Genomic DNA, 16914 nt, shown 5'->3' on the forward strand with positions numbered 1-16914 from the left:
GGCGTTTAATGATGGACCGGCTCGACTCGTTTCCTCTGTTGACTTCGCACACAGGCCGACGGGAAGAACAAACACGGACGGCGTCGATTTTGTCAAATGTGCTGACAAAACATTCATTCGTTCATTTTCTGTGACGCCGTCGTGCTAATCACTGAAGCCGCCGGTGACATCACAGTACACTTAAATTACCGTATTTTCTCGCATATAAGCCGTATTTGGAACAAAAAAAAGATGACTGGATCAAGGGTACGGCTTATATGTGCACAAGACCTGCTATTTTCTTTTTCACCACTAGATTTTGGCTAAGTAAGATTTACTATTTGTTGCTTATTTTCTGTTTTGCAGTAAAAAAAAACAACCATTACTGGATGAATTAATTCCTTATGATATTGACCCTAATAATGTGTTTTGGATTCATACAGTACCTCATAAATAACATTTCTTTATAGGGTTGTTTTCCCCCCCAATGATTCAAGTCACAAAGTTTTAATAGGGAAAAAAAATCGATTAAAAAAACAAACTAAAAAACTCCACCCAAGTAAAAAATGAAACGTCCTTGTCATTGATTTGATTTCTTTATTGTTTTTTTTCTTCAAGGATTCGAGTTGCAAAGCATCATGGGAGATCTCTGTCCCATTTTACAAAGTGATTCGAGCCACTGTCAGAAACTTTTTTTTTTGCAACGTTGTTATACTGACAACTAAACGCTTCAATAAAGGCACTTGTCTTTGAGGCACGGGATTGGATGTCTATCATTGTCAAAGGCACTGGAATTTAAGTAAAAGGCATCTGTAGAAAAAAGTGCAAGAGGTAAAGCTATTACAAAAATTTGCTAGGAATGTAGGCACTATGTATTTTTTTTATATTGCAGATATTGTATATATTTGTATATATATGTATATATATATTTTTTTGGCTTGGTGATGGCTTGCTCAGCAGATGCCGATTGGTCGCAGCGTTCACGCTTTGGCGGGCGCTTTGGCGGGGGCTTTGAGGGGAGCCAGGCCTCTCATCTTGAAGTAGGAGACCACCTGGGTGGGCACCTCCGCCAACACCGACTGGGCCAGCGTGGCCAGGGGAGCCTACAAAAAGATGGCAAAAATGGCTAAAATTATTTTTTTAACTGGGAAAACACACTTTGTGGAGTAACACCACCAATTTTGTTCTACGCAGCTGGGTATGATGACAATAAAGGCTTTTGATTGATTGATTGATTAAACAAAAATATGGTATATGTATTTTCATAAGGTAGGACTCACGTCTTTGAACTTGCGGAAGGGCACGAACTGGACGATGTCCCTGGCGACGGCCTCGCCCAGCGTAGAGCGGAGGACGCCGTCGTCGCCGTCCAGGAGCTCCATGGCCTTGAAGTCGGCCGGCCCCACCCCCACCACGATGATGGACAGCGGCAGACGGGAGGCGCGCACGACGGCGTCGCGCGTCTGGTCCAGGTCCGTGATCTCGCCGTCCGTGAGGATCAGGAGGACAAAGTACTGCTGCGTGAGGGAAAAAGGGGGACGGCGTCAGTTCGCGTTTGGATGGAGCCAAACCACCTGGCCCCTCCCCTCACCGAAGGGGCGTCCTGCTGGGCGGCGGCCGCGGCGATGGAGGCCACGTGGTTGATGATGGGCGAGAAGTTGGTGGGCCCGGAGAGGCGGAGCCTGGGAAGCGCCATCCTGTAAGCCTCCACCATGCCCTCGATGCCTGAAGAATGGCGCATCCGTCGGTACAAGTGGAACGGACGTACGCCGTATGATAATACCAATTACCGTATTTTCTCGCATATACGCCGCATTTGTCGCTCCAAAAAATGATGACTGAATTGAGGATACGGCTTATATGCGCATAAATTAGACTTGACATGCAACGCAAGACGATGTGGCCGATACGGTCATTTATTTCAAAATAGAGAAAACAAACATAAAACGATAAACAAAATTCACGGTTGAAATTCAAGAAGAAGAAAAAAACGTACTTTGCATAAAACGGGAAAAAAACTCACTCGTGCCTGCCATTGCTCGCTCGGGGTGCCGCCATCTTATGGATGACAAACTAGACCGCTATGGACACACTTCCTCGTTGTACTGCCTTTCGGAATGTGTATTCCAGCAATCGATTTATACAGCTTCTCAGAAATGCTGATTTTTCTTAAAATTTTCCCTTCAAAGTAACAAATTTGTACGGCCTATTAAAACCATGAACATGGAGGTGAAAATTGGGAATCACGGGGGGTGGCTTATACGCAAGAAATTGTCAAATTCAACGATTTTAAGGCAATTTTAAGGGTATGGCTGGCTAATATGTGAGAAAATACGGTAAGAAATGTTTTTTTTTAATGTATGAAAATAAGGTACCTTGACAGTAAGGGCTGCTGGGGTTAAAGTTGAGCGCAAACTCGTGATGGGCAGCCTGTCAGAAGCAAAAAAACAACAACACCGCTAGCTCAGGTTAGGCGCCATGTGCCGTGGTAGGTACCCAAACATTAACGGTTAAAAGGGGCGGGGCGTCCATCGCCATCAATAGCGGACAAAGACCCCCAAAAAAGCCCACGTATGGATGACGTTGCCTAGATTCCCACCCGAATTGAACCGAATGCATTTTTTTTGTCATTATACGGGTGCAATGAGGTTAAAAGGTTCACCTGGTAGTCGGGAGGAAGTTTGGCGCCGAAACCGAACGCAGGGAAGAGTTTATCCCTGAAAAGACAAATCAAAGACGGATCAGACGTCCGTTTGTTCTGTTGCCATTCTTCTTCTCTCGAGTCGTACTCACGTGTCGTAGTCTTGGATGACCTGGCCCACGGACCACAGCGCGGACAGGTACTGGTTGAGTCCATCCGGACTCAGGTAGTGCAGCGAGTCGGGCGAGCGAGGGTCCCCGTTGGAGCCGGTGAAGTCCACGCCCACCTGCCGGGAGTTCAATGGCTATTGGCTGGCTCTGAAGGCACGCGTTGGGGGGAAATAAAATGGTCTCTCACGGTGAAGTTGATCTGGCAACCGCCCATCACGTAGTCCAGGAAGCTGTGCTTGGTGTTAAACTGGAACAAAAAAAGGAATAAGATAAGCTAAAACTGGAACAAAAAAAAGGAATAAGATAAGCTAAAACTGGAACAAAAAAAGGAACAAGATAAGCTAAAATGTGGCAAGTGACACAATCAAGTGTCTTTAACAAAAAAAAAAAGATATGTATCCAAAATGTTTTTCTTTGCTCTAATATGGTTATGTACAGTATAAGAATAACAGTTCATACAAATGACATGAAAAAAAATCAGACATTGCAACTACTCTTGACTTGGGCCTTGTTTTCATGGATACTTTTTAAACTTGTTTTGCAGTTAACTAGTACTTTACATTTATATCCATTATTTTTGAAACCTCATTCAGCAGTCGAGTCAACAAAAATAAAGCACAATTATTACTCCAGTGTTCCCCAACCTTTTTTGAGCAGCGGCGCACTTTTTGCATTGAAATAAAAATTCAATTTAAAACTATGTCGCCTATATGTACAATAGTCATTGTCATCAAAGTTTAAATCAGCAGGAATCACAAACTTCCAAAATTATTCCAAAAGTTGATGTCTGCAGACCCTCAACAACTTCTAGTTTGAGTGATGCAAAAATAAGTAATGTCATCGTTTTAATCGCATAATTTTATGACTTAAAACTACAAGTATTAAGCAAAAAAAAATTGCTCGCTGCTGACGTCTAGTGGACGCTGGTGGTAGTGCAGCTACCTACTGTATATTTCCATCAAGCAAAAAAAATATGCCAGTAAAGATTGGGGTGTTACCTTGCAGCTCTTGACGGAGACCACCCCGGAGTTTTTGTAGCTTTTCTTCTTCTTCTGCTTCTCCGGGTGGATGCAATCAAATGCCACCTGGAGGAAGAAGAAAAAATCATGAGGAGGAGAAAAAACTTCGGACGCCAAGATGGATGTTGCCAGCCAACCGACCGGCGTGGCGGAAGCGGCTTTCTGCAGCTCCGACACTTTGGTGACGAACGAGCCGATCAGGTCGTGCGAGCCGTCGCTGTCGTGGTCCGAGCAGTCCACCTGAGGGCGACGGAGAGCGCGTCAAGGCCTCATTTGCCACGGTGGGGGGGCTCGGGCCAGATCCCACCTTAAGGGCTCTCTCCAGGTCGCTGCCGCAGAACGTCTGCAGCGGGACGGAGAACTTCTTCCAGCTGGGGCTCAGGTTGTTCTTCACCACCTGCGCGTCAAAGAAAGGGGCGGTGCCGGTCAAAGAAAGGGGCGGACCGGTCCAAGAAAGGGGCGGGGGCGGCGCACCTCCGTTCGGTGGACTAGCTGCCATTTTCCGTCATCTCCTTTTTTGAAGAACTCCAGGAAGGGGTCCGATTTCCCAAAGGTGTCCTGGACCATAAAAAAAAGGGAGTTGTGATGGAGTGTTATTGACGGCGATGGACGTCCAATCCGCTTGGACTGGGAGGGCTGGTATAGATCAGTGGTGTTAATAATTGATTGGCAAATGAATTGGTTTTCAAGAATGGTTTAAAGTCCTATTTTTATTTTGTTTTTGAAAAGCTTAGCTATTTTTAAGATTTGAAGGAAACGAAAAAAATATTATTTGCTTGTATTCATTTAAAAAAAAATCCATTAAAACAGATAAAGAAGAGTATTGTTAATTTTTCATGATAACCTTTTTTTTTTTTTAAGTCAAGATTCTCCCTGTTTTATTTTAAAGTTTTAATGTTGAAAAATAGGAGGAATGACAGAATTAGGTTTGTTTATTTTGTCATTTTTGGAATATATTTTTTTTAAAATAGTCAACTTTCTCTGATTCTTTATTTGTATAGATGTTTCAATAAAAAATAGGGTATTTTCATTTTGAAAGAAATGGTTTGAATTTAAAAAGGGAAAACAATGGAAATGTTCTCTCAAAAAAATTTGTTTTTTCAATAACAGTCATTATTTTTGGAACACCTGTGCAACTTTTCTGCACACAAAATGAGCTTTCACATAAACCGTCAATCTGTAAATAACAAATAATAACTGATTGATCGACTGCCGCTTCAAAACAATTGTTTGTCTAATAAATATTGCCTTAATTACCTAAAAAAAATCATGAATTTACAATTAAAAAAAATCAAAACGGTTACCTTCTTGTCCAGATTTTTGGCCTCAAACTCCAACTCAATCAACCTGTTGTCCTTAATCTCCTCCGCCGTGACCTAAAATTCCAAACACCGTGAGTTCGGACAGACGGCTTCGTCAACCGCCCTCGCGGCGTCGGGGGACGCTACGTACGGTAATGCTGCCTTTCCCGGCGGGTTTCCCTTTCTTCAGTTGCAGCGGTCTGGTCAGCGTTTTACTGGAAACAATCTATGGATCGGAGTGGAGCGCCCGCCGCAAATCAACGACACGCCCGCCAATGGCCGGCTTCGACTTTACCTGTCCCAAGGTGAGCTCGGCGCCTCCCAGGTAGTCGTCGTCTTTGAGGTCGCGGGAAGCGTTGTCGATGTCGTACACGGCCAGTTTCAGGTTCTGGACCGTCTCGAAGTGGTAGTCCAGGTGCAAGCGCTGGCTAAACGACGGGCTGGACGTGTTCGTGAGATGCTCGGTGCGCCCCAGCTAAATCAAAACAAACCACCAGCATATAAAGGTTTTGCTATTTAGGGTGGCGAACATGTGGCTCTTGAGTCGCATGCAGCTCCCGGCTAAAATATTTTGCGGCTCTTTGCCTGGTTTCATGTTTCTCTTATTTTATTCTCTCTTCAAACACACTCCAATTCATCAGAGCCCTTTAAAAACAAATCATAAATGATATTTAAAAAAGAATTTGGCAGATTGGATTTTTTTTTAATGCAGTTGTGGCTTTTTGACACTCAGTTTCACATTTTTTGGGCTCTAACTTGTTCGCCACCCCTGAGCAAGTGAAATGTAAACTTTTTAAATACCTTTTTAGAGCAGAATATAAAGCCAAAAATATGGAAATGACCCAACTAACCTCACACAAAAATCCCGAACTCCAAAAATATCTGGACATTTTACAGCCAATTCAGCCGAAAAAAAGGTTCCTAGAGAAAATTTGGTGGATCGGTGGCTAGCGCATTGGCCTCACAGCTCTGGGTTCCTGGTTCAAATCCAGGTAAGTCCACCTGTGTGGATGTTGTTCTCCCCCAGGCCTGTGTGGGTTTCCTCCGGGTACCCTAGTTTGCTCCCACATTCCAAAGACATGTATGCTAGGCTAATTGGATGCTAACTTGCCGCTTGCTATGAGGCTAATGTTTGAATGTTTGTCTGTCCCCCGCCTGGTGCCCGAAAGTCAGCTGGGATAGGCTCCAGCACCTCCTGCGAACCTTGTGAGGATAAAACGGTTCAGAAAATGAATAGCGTACTAATGTAGTAGTGTACTTAGAGTGGTATTGTTTTTTGGGGGAACTTTTACGTTTTTATTGTTTTGTTGGAAATTTTATACCTAGTCAATTTAGGACCTTATTTACATGGACCTTAATTCAAAGCTTTTTCCTGACAATCAGGCTAAACGTTTACAAAAAGTAAAATGGAGCAAATTAGCCAAACTTTTCCCGTGGTTACCTCGGTCCAGCCATCTTTTCCAGAACGCTGCAGCAGTACACACAAAGGGTCCGACTTGGAGCCGACATCTTTGTCCAGAAGGTTGGTGCAGGAGACGCTCAGCTCCACTTTGGACACGCAATCTGCCATCTGCATTGGAAAAATATCCTTCTGTTATATGAGACCATGAACCGGATTTTGTTCCCAAGTTTTGTTTCCCCAAAAGTGTGGATTTTCAGGGGGCAAAAATCCACTGAAATTCCACTTTTATTCACTGTTCTACTTGATAGTGCTTTTAAATATTTGTATACCTTCCTCCTAATTCTACAGACTTAGTTTGACCCAAAACACTACCTGTGCAAAAATCTAATCATAAATATGGATATTAATATAATTAATTTAAAAAATCGGGACAAACAGAACAAATGGCAAGGAGAGAAAATTGAAAGATAACTCATATTTAATTAAAGAGACAAAAAAAACGGAAGTGACAATGTAAGCATACAAATCATAAACGGGTAAAAATTACGCTTATTTTACTGTACGATTAACCTTAAAAGCGATTTTCGTCCGAATCTTTAATTATCTTAACATCTTTTCTAAACCATAATTCATCCTTTCAATAAAATCATACGTGGAATTGGGTACGAGTAAAATGTCAACGTTAACTTGGGTGATGGTCAATGTTATGTATTCACATTGCTGGTGCAAAACTAACATTAATCTCCATTTTCGATCTTAACTATTAGTATATTACATCACTTCATTAGCTTGGAAATGAACGAGTACACGCCGGGAACTCGATTTTTTTTTTTCAAATAAAACTTCCTCTCAGTTTAAATATACACGAAGCAAATACATAGTTACCTGGTTAAACTTGAACATTGGTGCGTTTGTATTCTAGTCCAAAATAATTCACAATTTTGCTCAAAAGTAACGAAACTGTGGCCAGGCAGACGAAAACGACTCTCACTCACACAGGAAGCGTCAAGAAACCACAAACCTCCCGCTGATTGGACAGCGACAACCAAGAAGCGCTCTCTTCATTGGACAGCCCGGAAAGACACTTCCGGATTCTGCTACTCACAATAAAAACAGAACCACACCTCAACCGAACCAAGTGCATGACTTTTCTACTTATTATCTTATTATATACTCCAAATTGACAACCGGGATCATATTAACATTCAAAATCATCTCCGTGGCTCGCGTTGGCGTGATTTCCCGATTACTTTGACTGTTCCTTAAAAAGACACGTAAAATGGAAGCGATATTGTCATGATGCATTCAAATGTCATACAGCGGACAAGTGCACAAACAATCCACTAAGATCGTCGATAATAGTCAAAAAGCAGCATATTTCTGTGGCATTATGATAAAAAAGGCATAAATATATAGCCCGAACCATCTGGATTCCATCATAATGACGTCAAGAGGAAAAAAATGCTGGTTTCTTCACACCAAAATATTTAGCACTGGTTTTGTTGGGATAAGTACCATCATATGCTGAAGTTCTTAGCAAGATGTTTTTATAGATGAAGCATTATTAACTGAGTAATCATAACTCTTCAAAATTGATGAAGCAAACCTACAGCAGCAACACGAGCTCCATAAGTCGAAGAGAAAGCCTGTTGACAAATCTTTAGTCATTTAAAGTTTAAAAAGTATTGTAGGAATGATGGGGCCACACGTTTAGAATTAATAGTGACAAATATTTTGATGGGGGATGAATGCTCTATTTAGCGCAAAAATTAGGCTATCTATTCATTTATTACATTTTTTAAAATTAACTTAGTTATTTCCCTTTCATTCATTTCATTTTAAAATACAAGCTTTTTTTCTCCATTTAACTTGTATTGTATTGTAACCAAAATTTACGTTTTCAGAGTCAAACTTTCCCATTTACAGCTCAAATCAAACGCCAAAAACAATGATAATAATTTAGATGTAATATAAAAAGTTCTGAAGTGAACTAATACTAGTCACGTCAAAAGTAATGGAAAATAAAAACTCATCACATGAAAAATGTTTAATATGATTGATCACTGGAATAATATTTCTAATGAAGTCATTCATAGGTGAAAAAAGAATGAATTAATTATTGATTAGAATAAAATGATTACAGAAATCTTTTTGAAAGGAAGTCAAACTCAGCTATTTTTCATGAGTAATTTCAATTTAGTAATTTAAATTGTCTGCCTTTGGCAAAATTTGGGATGTTTTAGAAGGGAAAACGTACTCAATGTTTATTATTCAATTTATGAATTTAAATTAGAGCTGCCAAAAGCAATTATTTTCGGTGTCAGTTGACTCATTTCCTCATATATAAATCCCTTTATGTTGGTATAGGCTTTATATTATATCTAAAAAGTAGGTTCCTTTTTCAAATAATACAATTAGGGGGAAAAAACTAATACATTTCCCATATTGTTATTTTTTTATTGTAAAAAATGTGAATAAATATGTATTTTTGTGTGTAAATGAAGCAAATAATTTAACTGCAACTCATCAGGCCTTATGTTAGTTCATAAAACTTAGTTTTTGTAAATTCAGTGCGGCCCCAAGACTCCTTTAAGCTTCAACAAGGACTTCAAGTTTGCGACTTGGCATCAAAACACCAGCAACGAACGGTCAGTCAATCCTTGAAAGACTGAGAAGGAGACGAAAGCGGCAGGCCGGCGGGCAAGGACAGCATCCTGTACATCCTTTTTATTATCCAAAACAAAAAAGAAAAAGCAAAATCACAAGTGACATCATACAGACACGTGAGAACATCCCAAAATTGGAAATACGTACAACGGAAAAACACAAGCTACCAAACTAAAAACCCTGCGGTCTGTATGCCTACTTTGTATGGGTCATGATTATACTTTTGCATATCCAAAGACATCATAAAACAAAAGAACCCAGCGACCAATCACACATGAATGACAAAAAGGAAATTGTGCTTCCCACTTGGTCGCTAGCTACACGGCAGCCTTTGTATTTTATCAACGTGTCCAGACAACAAAAAAAGCAAGTGAAAGCCAGCTTGCTAAATAGGAAGAATTTGCTAAACAAAAAAAGCAAACTTTCCACAAGAATTCAATAAATTTCAATGGGATTAATCCTGAATAAACAAGATTTTAAATGACCCAAATATTGAGTTATTCAGATTTTTTTTTTGGTTTGCATATTTGTAATCAATAATTCATTAGTCCAGACCCTGAAGTGACAAAGCAGCCCCAGTCCATCTCACAGCCATGACAGTGATGGAGTGTTAGCATTTTTAGTGTCATATTTACACACACTTTCACCCTTGAGCTCTCCATTTTGACTCATCAGGGCAAAAATCAGCAACAGTGTCTTGAGATAGGAGTATAAAGGATTTAGTGGCCATGCTAGTAAGTCAAAATGCCCACCGTGTCACAAATTGATCCGACTAATCTATTCAAGCTGCCCCACAAAAACATGATTCCAATTATTTTATAATGAAGACAAAAAGTAGCACTTTTGGACATGGTGCTACGTAAAAAAACACTACATTTAAAACCTTAGGGGTCCTTTTTTGTTTCAATTTCATGGACATTTTACTAGAAAGTCTATAGTACAGATTTTCTATTCTATATGGATATATGGTACATGGAAGATAAAGTATATGTGAAAGCAACATAGATTTTAGTTAAAGTATACAGTAAAGTTCAACAGGAAACGGCTCAAAAATTCATTTCGAAGAAATGCGCTGGTCTCCAATTTTTACTCACAAAAAAAGGTCTATCTATATCTCATTACAACCGTATTTCAATTCATTTTTTGACGTGATGCAACTGCCATTTCGTTGCTATCAATCCAGAAGACAGTTTACAATTTAGGAGTTTCAAAACAGCCCACCTTTACTCTCTGGTTGCCATTGATAGCGTTAGCCGTCCCATCCGTTTAGCTGGGGCTGGCAAGGATCGTTCGACGTCTATCGCCGTCAATGGCACTGAAACATGATCATTCGCTGCCAGCTCGGGTTCAAATCGCAACAGCAAGACGTTCATCGTTGAGCACGACAGCAAGGTAACGCACAACATGGCGATAGTGGCGTTGCAGCAAAGCACGTAGCGACATTAGCATAGCAACCGCACTTGGTAAACAACCTCAGCGAGGACACACGACATGCACGGAGGCAACGACATGTGTTACCATAGCAACATGATTCAGCGCAAAAAAATAAAAGGGCTTACCCGCGGAACCTTAAAATCTTCTAGGCGGGGCGTTCCAAAAACTTGTCGGGGGAGGGGTTTGGGAGGACAACGTATATTTACAGCAAAGACCCCTTTCGCACTGAGATGGTGCGAACCGGTTTCAGCGTTAGTGGCGAAAACCGGTATCGGTTCTTTATGGCTAATCAGATTTCGTCCTGTATGTTGTCATGTCAATATTCAGAATCGGTATTGACTCAACGATGGGGCCGTTTTTTTTGGGTTAGTCGGCGAAACACAGTTCGGAAGACGGCAGAAAAGTCTAGCCACGGGTACCCGGCCAGCACCAGCTCAGCTCAAAAGGGGTACGCTTTTAACCGAGCGGGACGGGGGCGGGGCCTGCTTCCTCAACCCAGACAAATTTTGACTTTCCGTGCACCCATGGGTCGGTCATTGAGTTCCATAACGGCGGTGGAGGCCTCTTGCGGGTTCTGGAAGGCCACCATGGCCTCACCATTGGGGAGGCCTTTGTCATTGTACTGCAAGCAGACGGATCCGGGTACCACCTCGTACCCGTGGAAGAAGTCCATGATCTCGTCGGCGGTGACGGTGAACGGCATGTTCTGTAGCTTGACTATCGTCGGGGCCCCGATGGGGGCGACGGGAGGGCGTTGACTGTTGGGGTTGCTGTTGGCCCCCGGCGGGGGGGGCATGAGACCCTCGTGGCCTTGGTTGAAAGGGGGCGGTCCCACGGGGGGTGGGCCTCCTTGCCGCCCTGGGCCGTTGTTGGGCCCGGCGCAGACTCTGTTCTGAGGGACCGCGCTCAGCTTCCTGTTGTCGAAGGGGACCAAACCTCGCAGCCCGTCTTGACCGAAGGCGGGGCCGCCGATGGCCGCGCCCGGTCGGAAGCCCGGCGGCTCAAGCAGCGGCGCTCCGGGAAGCCCGGCGATGAGCGGCGGCGCCACGGTCAGGTTGACTTCGCCGAGCCCTACGGCCAATGGGGGGAGAGGCGGGGGACCCGTTACGCCGTTTCCGGGGGCGGAAAAGGGGGGCACGAACGGGGAGGCGTTGAGGTTTCCCATTGTGTTTCTCAGAAAGTTAAACTCTTCGCCGCCGATCCCGGCAAAAGGATTCATCGGGGGCGGTTGGTGCGGGGGCTGGTGCGGGGGCGGCTGCTGCGGCGGCGGCAGTAGCATCTGCTGCGGCTGCTGCTGCACCCCTTGAGCCTGAACGTGCTGGTTTTGGCTCGGGTTCTGCTGGACCTGGTGTTGATTTCGCTGGCCTCGCTTGTTTTGGGGCGGGGGGTTTCTCTCGATTTCTTTCATCTGATCAAAAGTCACCAGGTGAACGAAGGCGTCGCGGCCGTTCAGCTTCTGGCGGTGAAGTCTCTCCGCTTTGCGGGCGTCTTCTTCGGTCTGGAGCTGGAAGACGGCCTGCCCTAAACCGTTGCCGTGGCTGTCGGTCAGGACCTTAAGCGTGTCTTCGTACAGGCCGATGCCCTCCAGGAAGGCCCGCACGTCCTTCCTGGAGATGTTGTAAGGGATGTTGGTGATGTGCGCACAGTTTCTCTGACTTTTCAGACCGTCCGCCGTCTTGCCGTCGGTCTGGACCGCTTCGCGCTTGCGGATCATGTCGATCTTCTCCAGCATTCTTTTGTAGCTGATGCGGTGCACTTGGATGAAGCGGGACCCCATGTACTGCATGTGCGCACCCAAGGCGGTCTTGTAATCCTGCTCCGTTTTAAACTCCACGAAGCCTTCGCCTGTGGCCTGTCCGTTGGGGCCGTAGGCGATGTACATGGTGTCCTCCACTACCGACAGGTTCTTGAAAAACTCCTTGATTTGTTTCTTGTCCGCCTCGTACGGGAGCCCCTTCAGGTAGACGCACAACTCTTGGCGATGGGGGGATCTGGACCTCGCTCGCTGATCCCTGCCCACCTCGGGGGGCTGGTTACGACGTTGGTGCTGGTCTTGCAAGAGGCTGTTGGGTTTGCCGCTATTTTGGGAAGGCATGCCCATGGCGCCGTGGTTGAGGCTCGCCCACTGCCTCTCGGAACCCGGGCCGATCTCGACGAACCTCTGACCCATCATGCCGCCGCCCCGTTTCAAAGCCTCGAAGCAATCTTGGGGCGAGAAGAACTTGACCATGGCTCGGCCGGTCGGCCGACCTTGCCCGTCCCTAAACAAGTTGACGGCGTCGATCCCCAGGCCCCGGAAGAAGTCCCTGATCTCCGCCTCGGAACAGGTGAACGGGAGGTTCTGCACGAAGACGTACGGCTCGTCCGGATTGGACGTGCCGACCACCGCGGCCGTGGCGGCCTTCATGTGAGCCTGGAGCCCCAGAGACGCCAGAGGGGCCAGGGGGTTGAACAGCATGGGGTTGGGGGCGCCCAGGGGGAGGCCCGCCGCCAGACCCCCGGGCGGGGGCATGCTGGGGTTGAAAGGCGGCAGCGAAGACATGTGGGACAGGTGGGACATGGGCGGTACGGGAGGACCGTGGGGGAGCTGGTTGATGGTCGGAACGGGGGGTAACGCCGACACGGGAGGCGGAACCGTGGCCATGGTGGGCATGGGCGGTATGGACGACATGTTGGGCAGCGGCGCCATGAGCGGAGGGCCGGGGTTGAGGGACGCCAAAGCAGTGGTGATGGCGGGCGCGGCCCCGTAGCCGTGAGGAAAGCCGGGGGGCACCATGCTGGGCAAAATGGGCGTCACCTTGTGAATGGGCGTCTCCTGAGAAGAACTGGCCGTCAGCGTGACGGGAGGGTTGCCGAAAGCCGGGTTCCCGTGGCCAATGCCCCTCCCCGCCGCCACCGACTGTATCGTGGGCACGGCCGCCGCTTGGCGGTTGGCCGCCGTGGACGCGGAGGCCTCGGCCCCGCCGGCGCCGGCCTCGAACCTTCGGCGGCTCAGCTCGATCATGTTCTGCATTTCCGTCTTGCTGCTGAGCAGCAGCGAGACTTTGGAGCCCTTAATGGACCCACCTGTGCGCATCATCCCCAGCCGAGCGTCCTCGTCGGTGGCAAAGACAATGAAGGCTTCGCCGTGTTCGCCACCCACGATGTGCACGCCCCCATCGGGGATGGTGAGGCCAGAGAAGAAGTGCCTGATGTCCATGGTGCCGGCCACTATGGGCAGACCTTGCAGTCTGATGACTACCGCCATAATGACAGCTAATCGACAGGCCTACAACCTGGGGAGAGAGCAACACTGCCGTCAGATCAAAAGCAAAGAAGACCAGACCCGTGGTTTCCACGTGTTTGACAAAGACCAACCTTTGGGCTTCCTCGCCAAACACGAGAAAACCAGCGGTTCTTATACGGAGAATTAAGAGGTGAAATTGCCAAACATTGACAGGAGGAGGAAAAATTTGGACCACTCGGTCGCCAGTTCAATCTTTCAAAACAGAATCAATATCAGGCAGTGACACTTTGAATCTTGACACAGAAATCTTAAAGAGATCTATAAAGTAGCAGGAAACAGTCAAAGCATACAAACAAGAAAATGTGTGATATTTTAGTCAATACAAACATAAAATATTAGCTTCCAGTCAGCAGAATGCTCTATACTGTTATTTGACAAGTTTGTTGTTAAGACTGGGGAATTCAAAATGATAGTAAACCATATTTTGGACAGAAATTCATCCATAAAAGGGCTCAATCCTGAAATTAGATGCTAAAAGGGTCTTCTTTTCTCAGCTGTCTTGGCCCTCAACCACAAAAAAAAACCTCAAACAGAAGATGATGTCACAACCAGAATAAGCGACAGATGTTTTACGGCTGCTAGCATGGCGTCCATACGCACGCTATTCTCTTGTTGCCGTGTCACTGTCACTGTGCTAGCTAGCTAGCTAACACAAGACCACAGAATGCATTCCTATTAAAAATACTATATCCAAAAATAGTGGGTACCTCAATGTTCCGGGTAGAATGAGCTAACATGTAAAAATGTATTTTGTATGCGCTGTATTCTCAACTAAAGTCTTGTTACACAATGACGCAGTAGAGCTAATAATTCCCCATTATATAACAGAATAACCAAAATCCCTAATCCAAGCAAAAATGCTTTATGTACCACAAAAAAAAAAAAAAGAACAGACTATGAACAGCCCCCTTTTGGGCAGAAAACATTTCCAGCAGGGTGGCCGCCATTGGTTCTCCATATTTCTTTTCCGAAACAACAATTTTTCCAAAACGATTTCTGAACCAGCCTTTGACCACATCAATAAATATGACAACCTTGGCATTTTGTCTTGTCGCACAAAACCCAACAGTTCACTTGCCAAAAAGAACTTGTGAGCCAATCACTTCCTTAAAAATAAAAACCCACCAGAAACCTCATCTCAAGAACTGGCCGCTACGTAGCCAAAAACAGCAACAAGCTACAAATTATAAAATTTGATAGCACAACAGAGTAGCACTACCTGAGCAATGTGAAACAGTGCAAAAATAGAAACAAATATAAACATTTTTGCAAATGGGTCATAGACCAAAGCGACAAAATTGCATTACAACATTAGCGATTGCGCAAACCAAACACGCAGCAAAACACCAGCAGCTCATCAGAAAATCTCAAAACACACAGCAGCACTATGGAAACATCTTGCACAATATCTTCATCCCAAAATTAAAAACAAAACAGCTCGAGGGAAGACTGTTGCACAATTTCAAGCCTTTTTAATTCATATTCAACGTGTCCGTAATCTCCGACAATTCTTAAAAAAAGAGGGACTGAGCCCGACCAAATCAGCACCAAAAAATACAAAAAGAATTCTCCTGAAAATATTGAAGACTGTTTTTTACCAATTCATTTAACCTGGTAGAACTGGCTGTGATTGTTCATCTTTCAATACCATTGACGGTGCTTGACGTCCAATTCCTTTTGGTCTGGGCGGGCTCATTCAATGAGTGACCTAAAAGGTTCAAAGTCAACAGCATAAAATTAGTGAAAATCCAAAACAATGACAAACTACAAATAATCTGTGATTAGTCAGGGATTACCGTAAACCCGGTACATTCCACCAAGGAGCAGTCCACATTTCAACCATCCTGGCCTAGCCTACTAGCGAAAGCATACCTGAAACTAAACATACCACCACCAAAAACATTGGCAAGTGCGTACGCTTTTGTGTTGGAGGTAAATTTAAAAAAACAAAACAACTTTCATCACCAGGACCAAACCCAAACATCTCTGTGGGGACCAAAATACAACATCATCAAGCAAATCACTAAACAAGCATGTCCAGACACAAAAAGTACCCGAGGACGGGGTGAATAAAGTTTTATCAAATCTAATTATAAGTGCTTTAATGGTAAATTGCACAGATGAGAAGATAGAAGACAGGCATGTTCCTTTTCATTGGCCAGAAAGCGCACATAAAAAAACCAAAGCAGCTCATCAGGACACAGCCAGCAACCAATTTTGTTGAACTCAGCCTCAAAACACAGCAAAAAACGCCCAAAAAGCCCATTTTCTGTGCAAACAGACACAATGGTGAAGATACTCGCTCCAACTCATTCCCTCTTGCAAATATAAACCATTTGATATTTCTGTTTGAAGAAATTATGAATCTTTGAAGCGGACGTGACGTCACACACTCGGCACTGCGGTGGAAGCTAAAAAAGTACTATTTTAATTGAGACTAAACCACACATTAACTTAAATTCACACAGAAACAAGAACACAAAACACCCATTTTTTGTATTGATAAAAGATGGGTGACGATCAGCAACAGAGTATTCCAAATGACGTAAACGTGGATTTGTATTAACTTAAACATGGTTTAAGATGATAAAGCATCATTAGGACAATATACTACTAGCATGAAAAATTAAATGTGCTACTTCAGACATTAGCGCATCAACGTAAGCGAGCAGGTCTACGCCCCATTAGCCACTTAGCTGTTAGCCAAATCTGCTTTGTATGTATGAGTGGTAGAGTATCGGACAAGAGTCGCCATTTTTGACGGCTCCTGTTATAAGCTTTGAGCATTTTAAGCAGTTCGTCTCTTCTGTTAATTCTTACCGAGGAATCTGTCAACTAACACACTCAGCTTTGACTCATGCACGGATGTCTTGGTTGCTCACTCCCGTCTCTGCATCGAAAAAAATGTTTTTTTTTAAACAATGTAGGCAGACACGAAATGTCGAGGGAAACAACGCGATATTTTGCACGAGAAGGCGACGATGGAATCATGCCGTCATCTACCAGCGACTATGA

General features: G+C 44.5%; 2 protein-coding genes across 4 annotated transcripts; both read right to left on the reverse strand.

Annotated features, from left to right (window-relative positions):
* Positions 1-556: 556 nt before the first annotated feature.
* cpne1 (copine I) lies at positions 557-16887 on the reverse strand. 2 transcript variants are annotated; one of them, XM_077602043.1, is made up of 16 exons: positions 16720-16887; positions 6552-6680; positions 5406-5585; positions 5262-5336; positions 5114-5185; positions 4284-4367; positions 4117-4206; positions 3951-4049; positions 3789-3875; positions 2978-3037; positions 2773-2906; positions 2642-2696; positions 2355-2409; positions 1571-1704; positions 1260-1496; positions 557-1082 (listed from the first exon to the last, which is right to left on the reverse strand). In XM_077602043.1, exons 2-16 carry the CDS (start codon positions 6678-6680, stop codon positions 960-962), a joined length of 1614 nt encoding a protein of 537 aa, XP_077458169.1. In that variant the 5' UTR covers positions 16720-16887; the 3' UTR covers positions 557-959. The 2 variants fall into 2 exon arrangements, with proteins under 2 accessions (XP_077458169.1, XP_077458167.1); XM_077602041.1 differs by lacking the exon at positions 16720-16887 and adding an exon at positions 7398-7573.
* rbm12 (RNA binding motif protein 12) lies at positions 9225-15634 on the reverse strand. 2 transcript variants are annotated; one of them, XM_077602040.1, is made up of 2 exons: positions 15511-15634; positions 9225-13888 (listed from the first exon to the last, which is right to left on the reverse strand). In XM_077602040.1, the coding sequence occupies exon 2, from the start codon at positions 13858-13860 to the stop codon at positions 11104-11106; it is 2757 nt and encodes a 918-aa protein (XP_077458166.1). In that variant the 5' UTR covers positions 13861-13888; positions 15511-15634; the 3' UTR covers positions 9225-11103. The 2 variants fall into 2 exon arrangements, with proteins under 2 accessions (XP_077458166.1, XP_077458165.1); XM_077602039.1 differs by having other exon boundaries at positions 15498-15604.
* Positions 16888-16914: the final 27 nt, after the last annotated feature.

This window comes from Stigmatopora argus, chromosome 6 (assembly GCF_051989625.1).
Source record: "Stigmatopora argus isolate UIUO_Sarg chromosome 6, RoL_Sarg_1.0, whole genome shotgun sequence".
In the NCBI taxonomy this organism is placed as follows: domain Eukaryota; kingdom Metazoa; phylum Chordata; class Actinopteri; order Syngnathiformes; family Syngnathidae; genus Stigmatopora; species Stigmatopora argus.

What these genes read in the sequence shown, in the direction of transcription:
- cpne1 (XM_077602041.1), bottom strand. An exon ending in CCGGGAAAGGCAGCATTACC is followed by an intron (nt 5,186 to 5,261) that starts GTACGTAGCGTC and finishes TTGGAATTTTAG; the next exon opens with GTCACGGCGGAGGAGATTAA. An exon ending in AACTTCCTCCCGACTACCAG is followed by an intron (nt 2,410 to 2,641) that starts GTGAACCTTTTA and finishes TGCTTCTGACAG; the next exon opens with GCTGCCCATCACGAGTTTGC.
- rbm12 (XM_077602040.1), bottom strand. Translation starts at nt 13,860, where the DNA reads ATGGCGGTAGTCATCAGACTGCAAGGTCTGCCCATAGTGGCCGGCACC.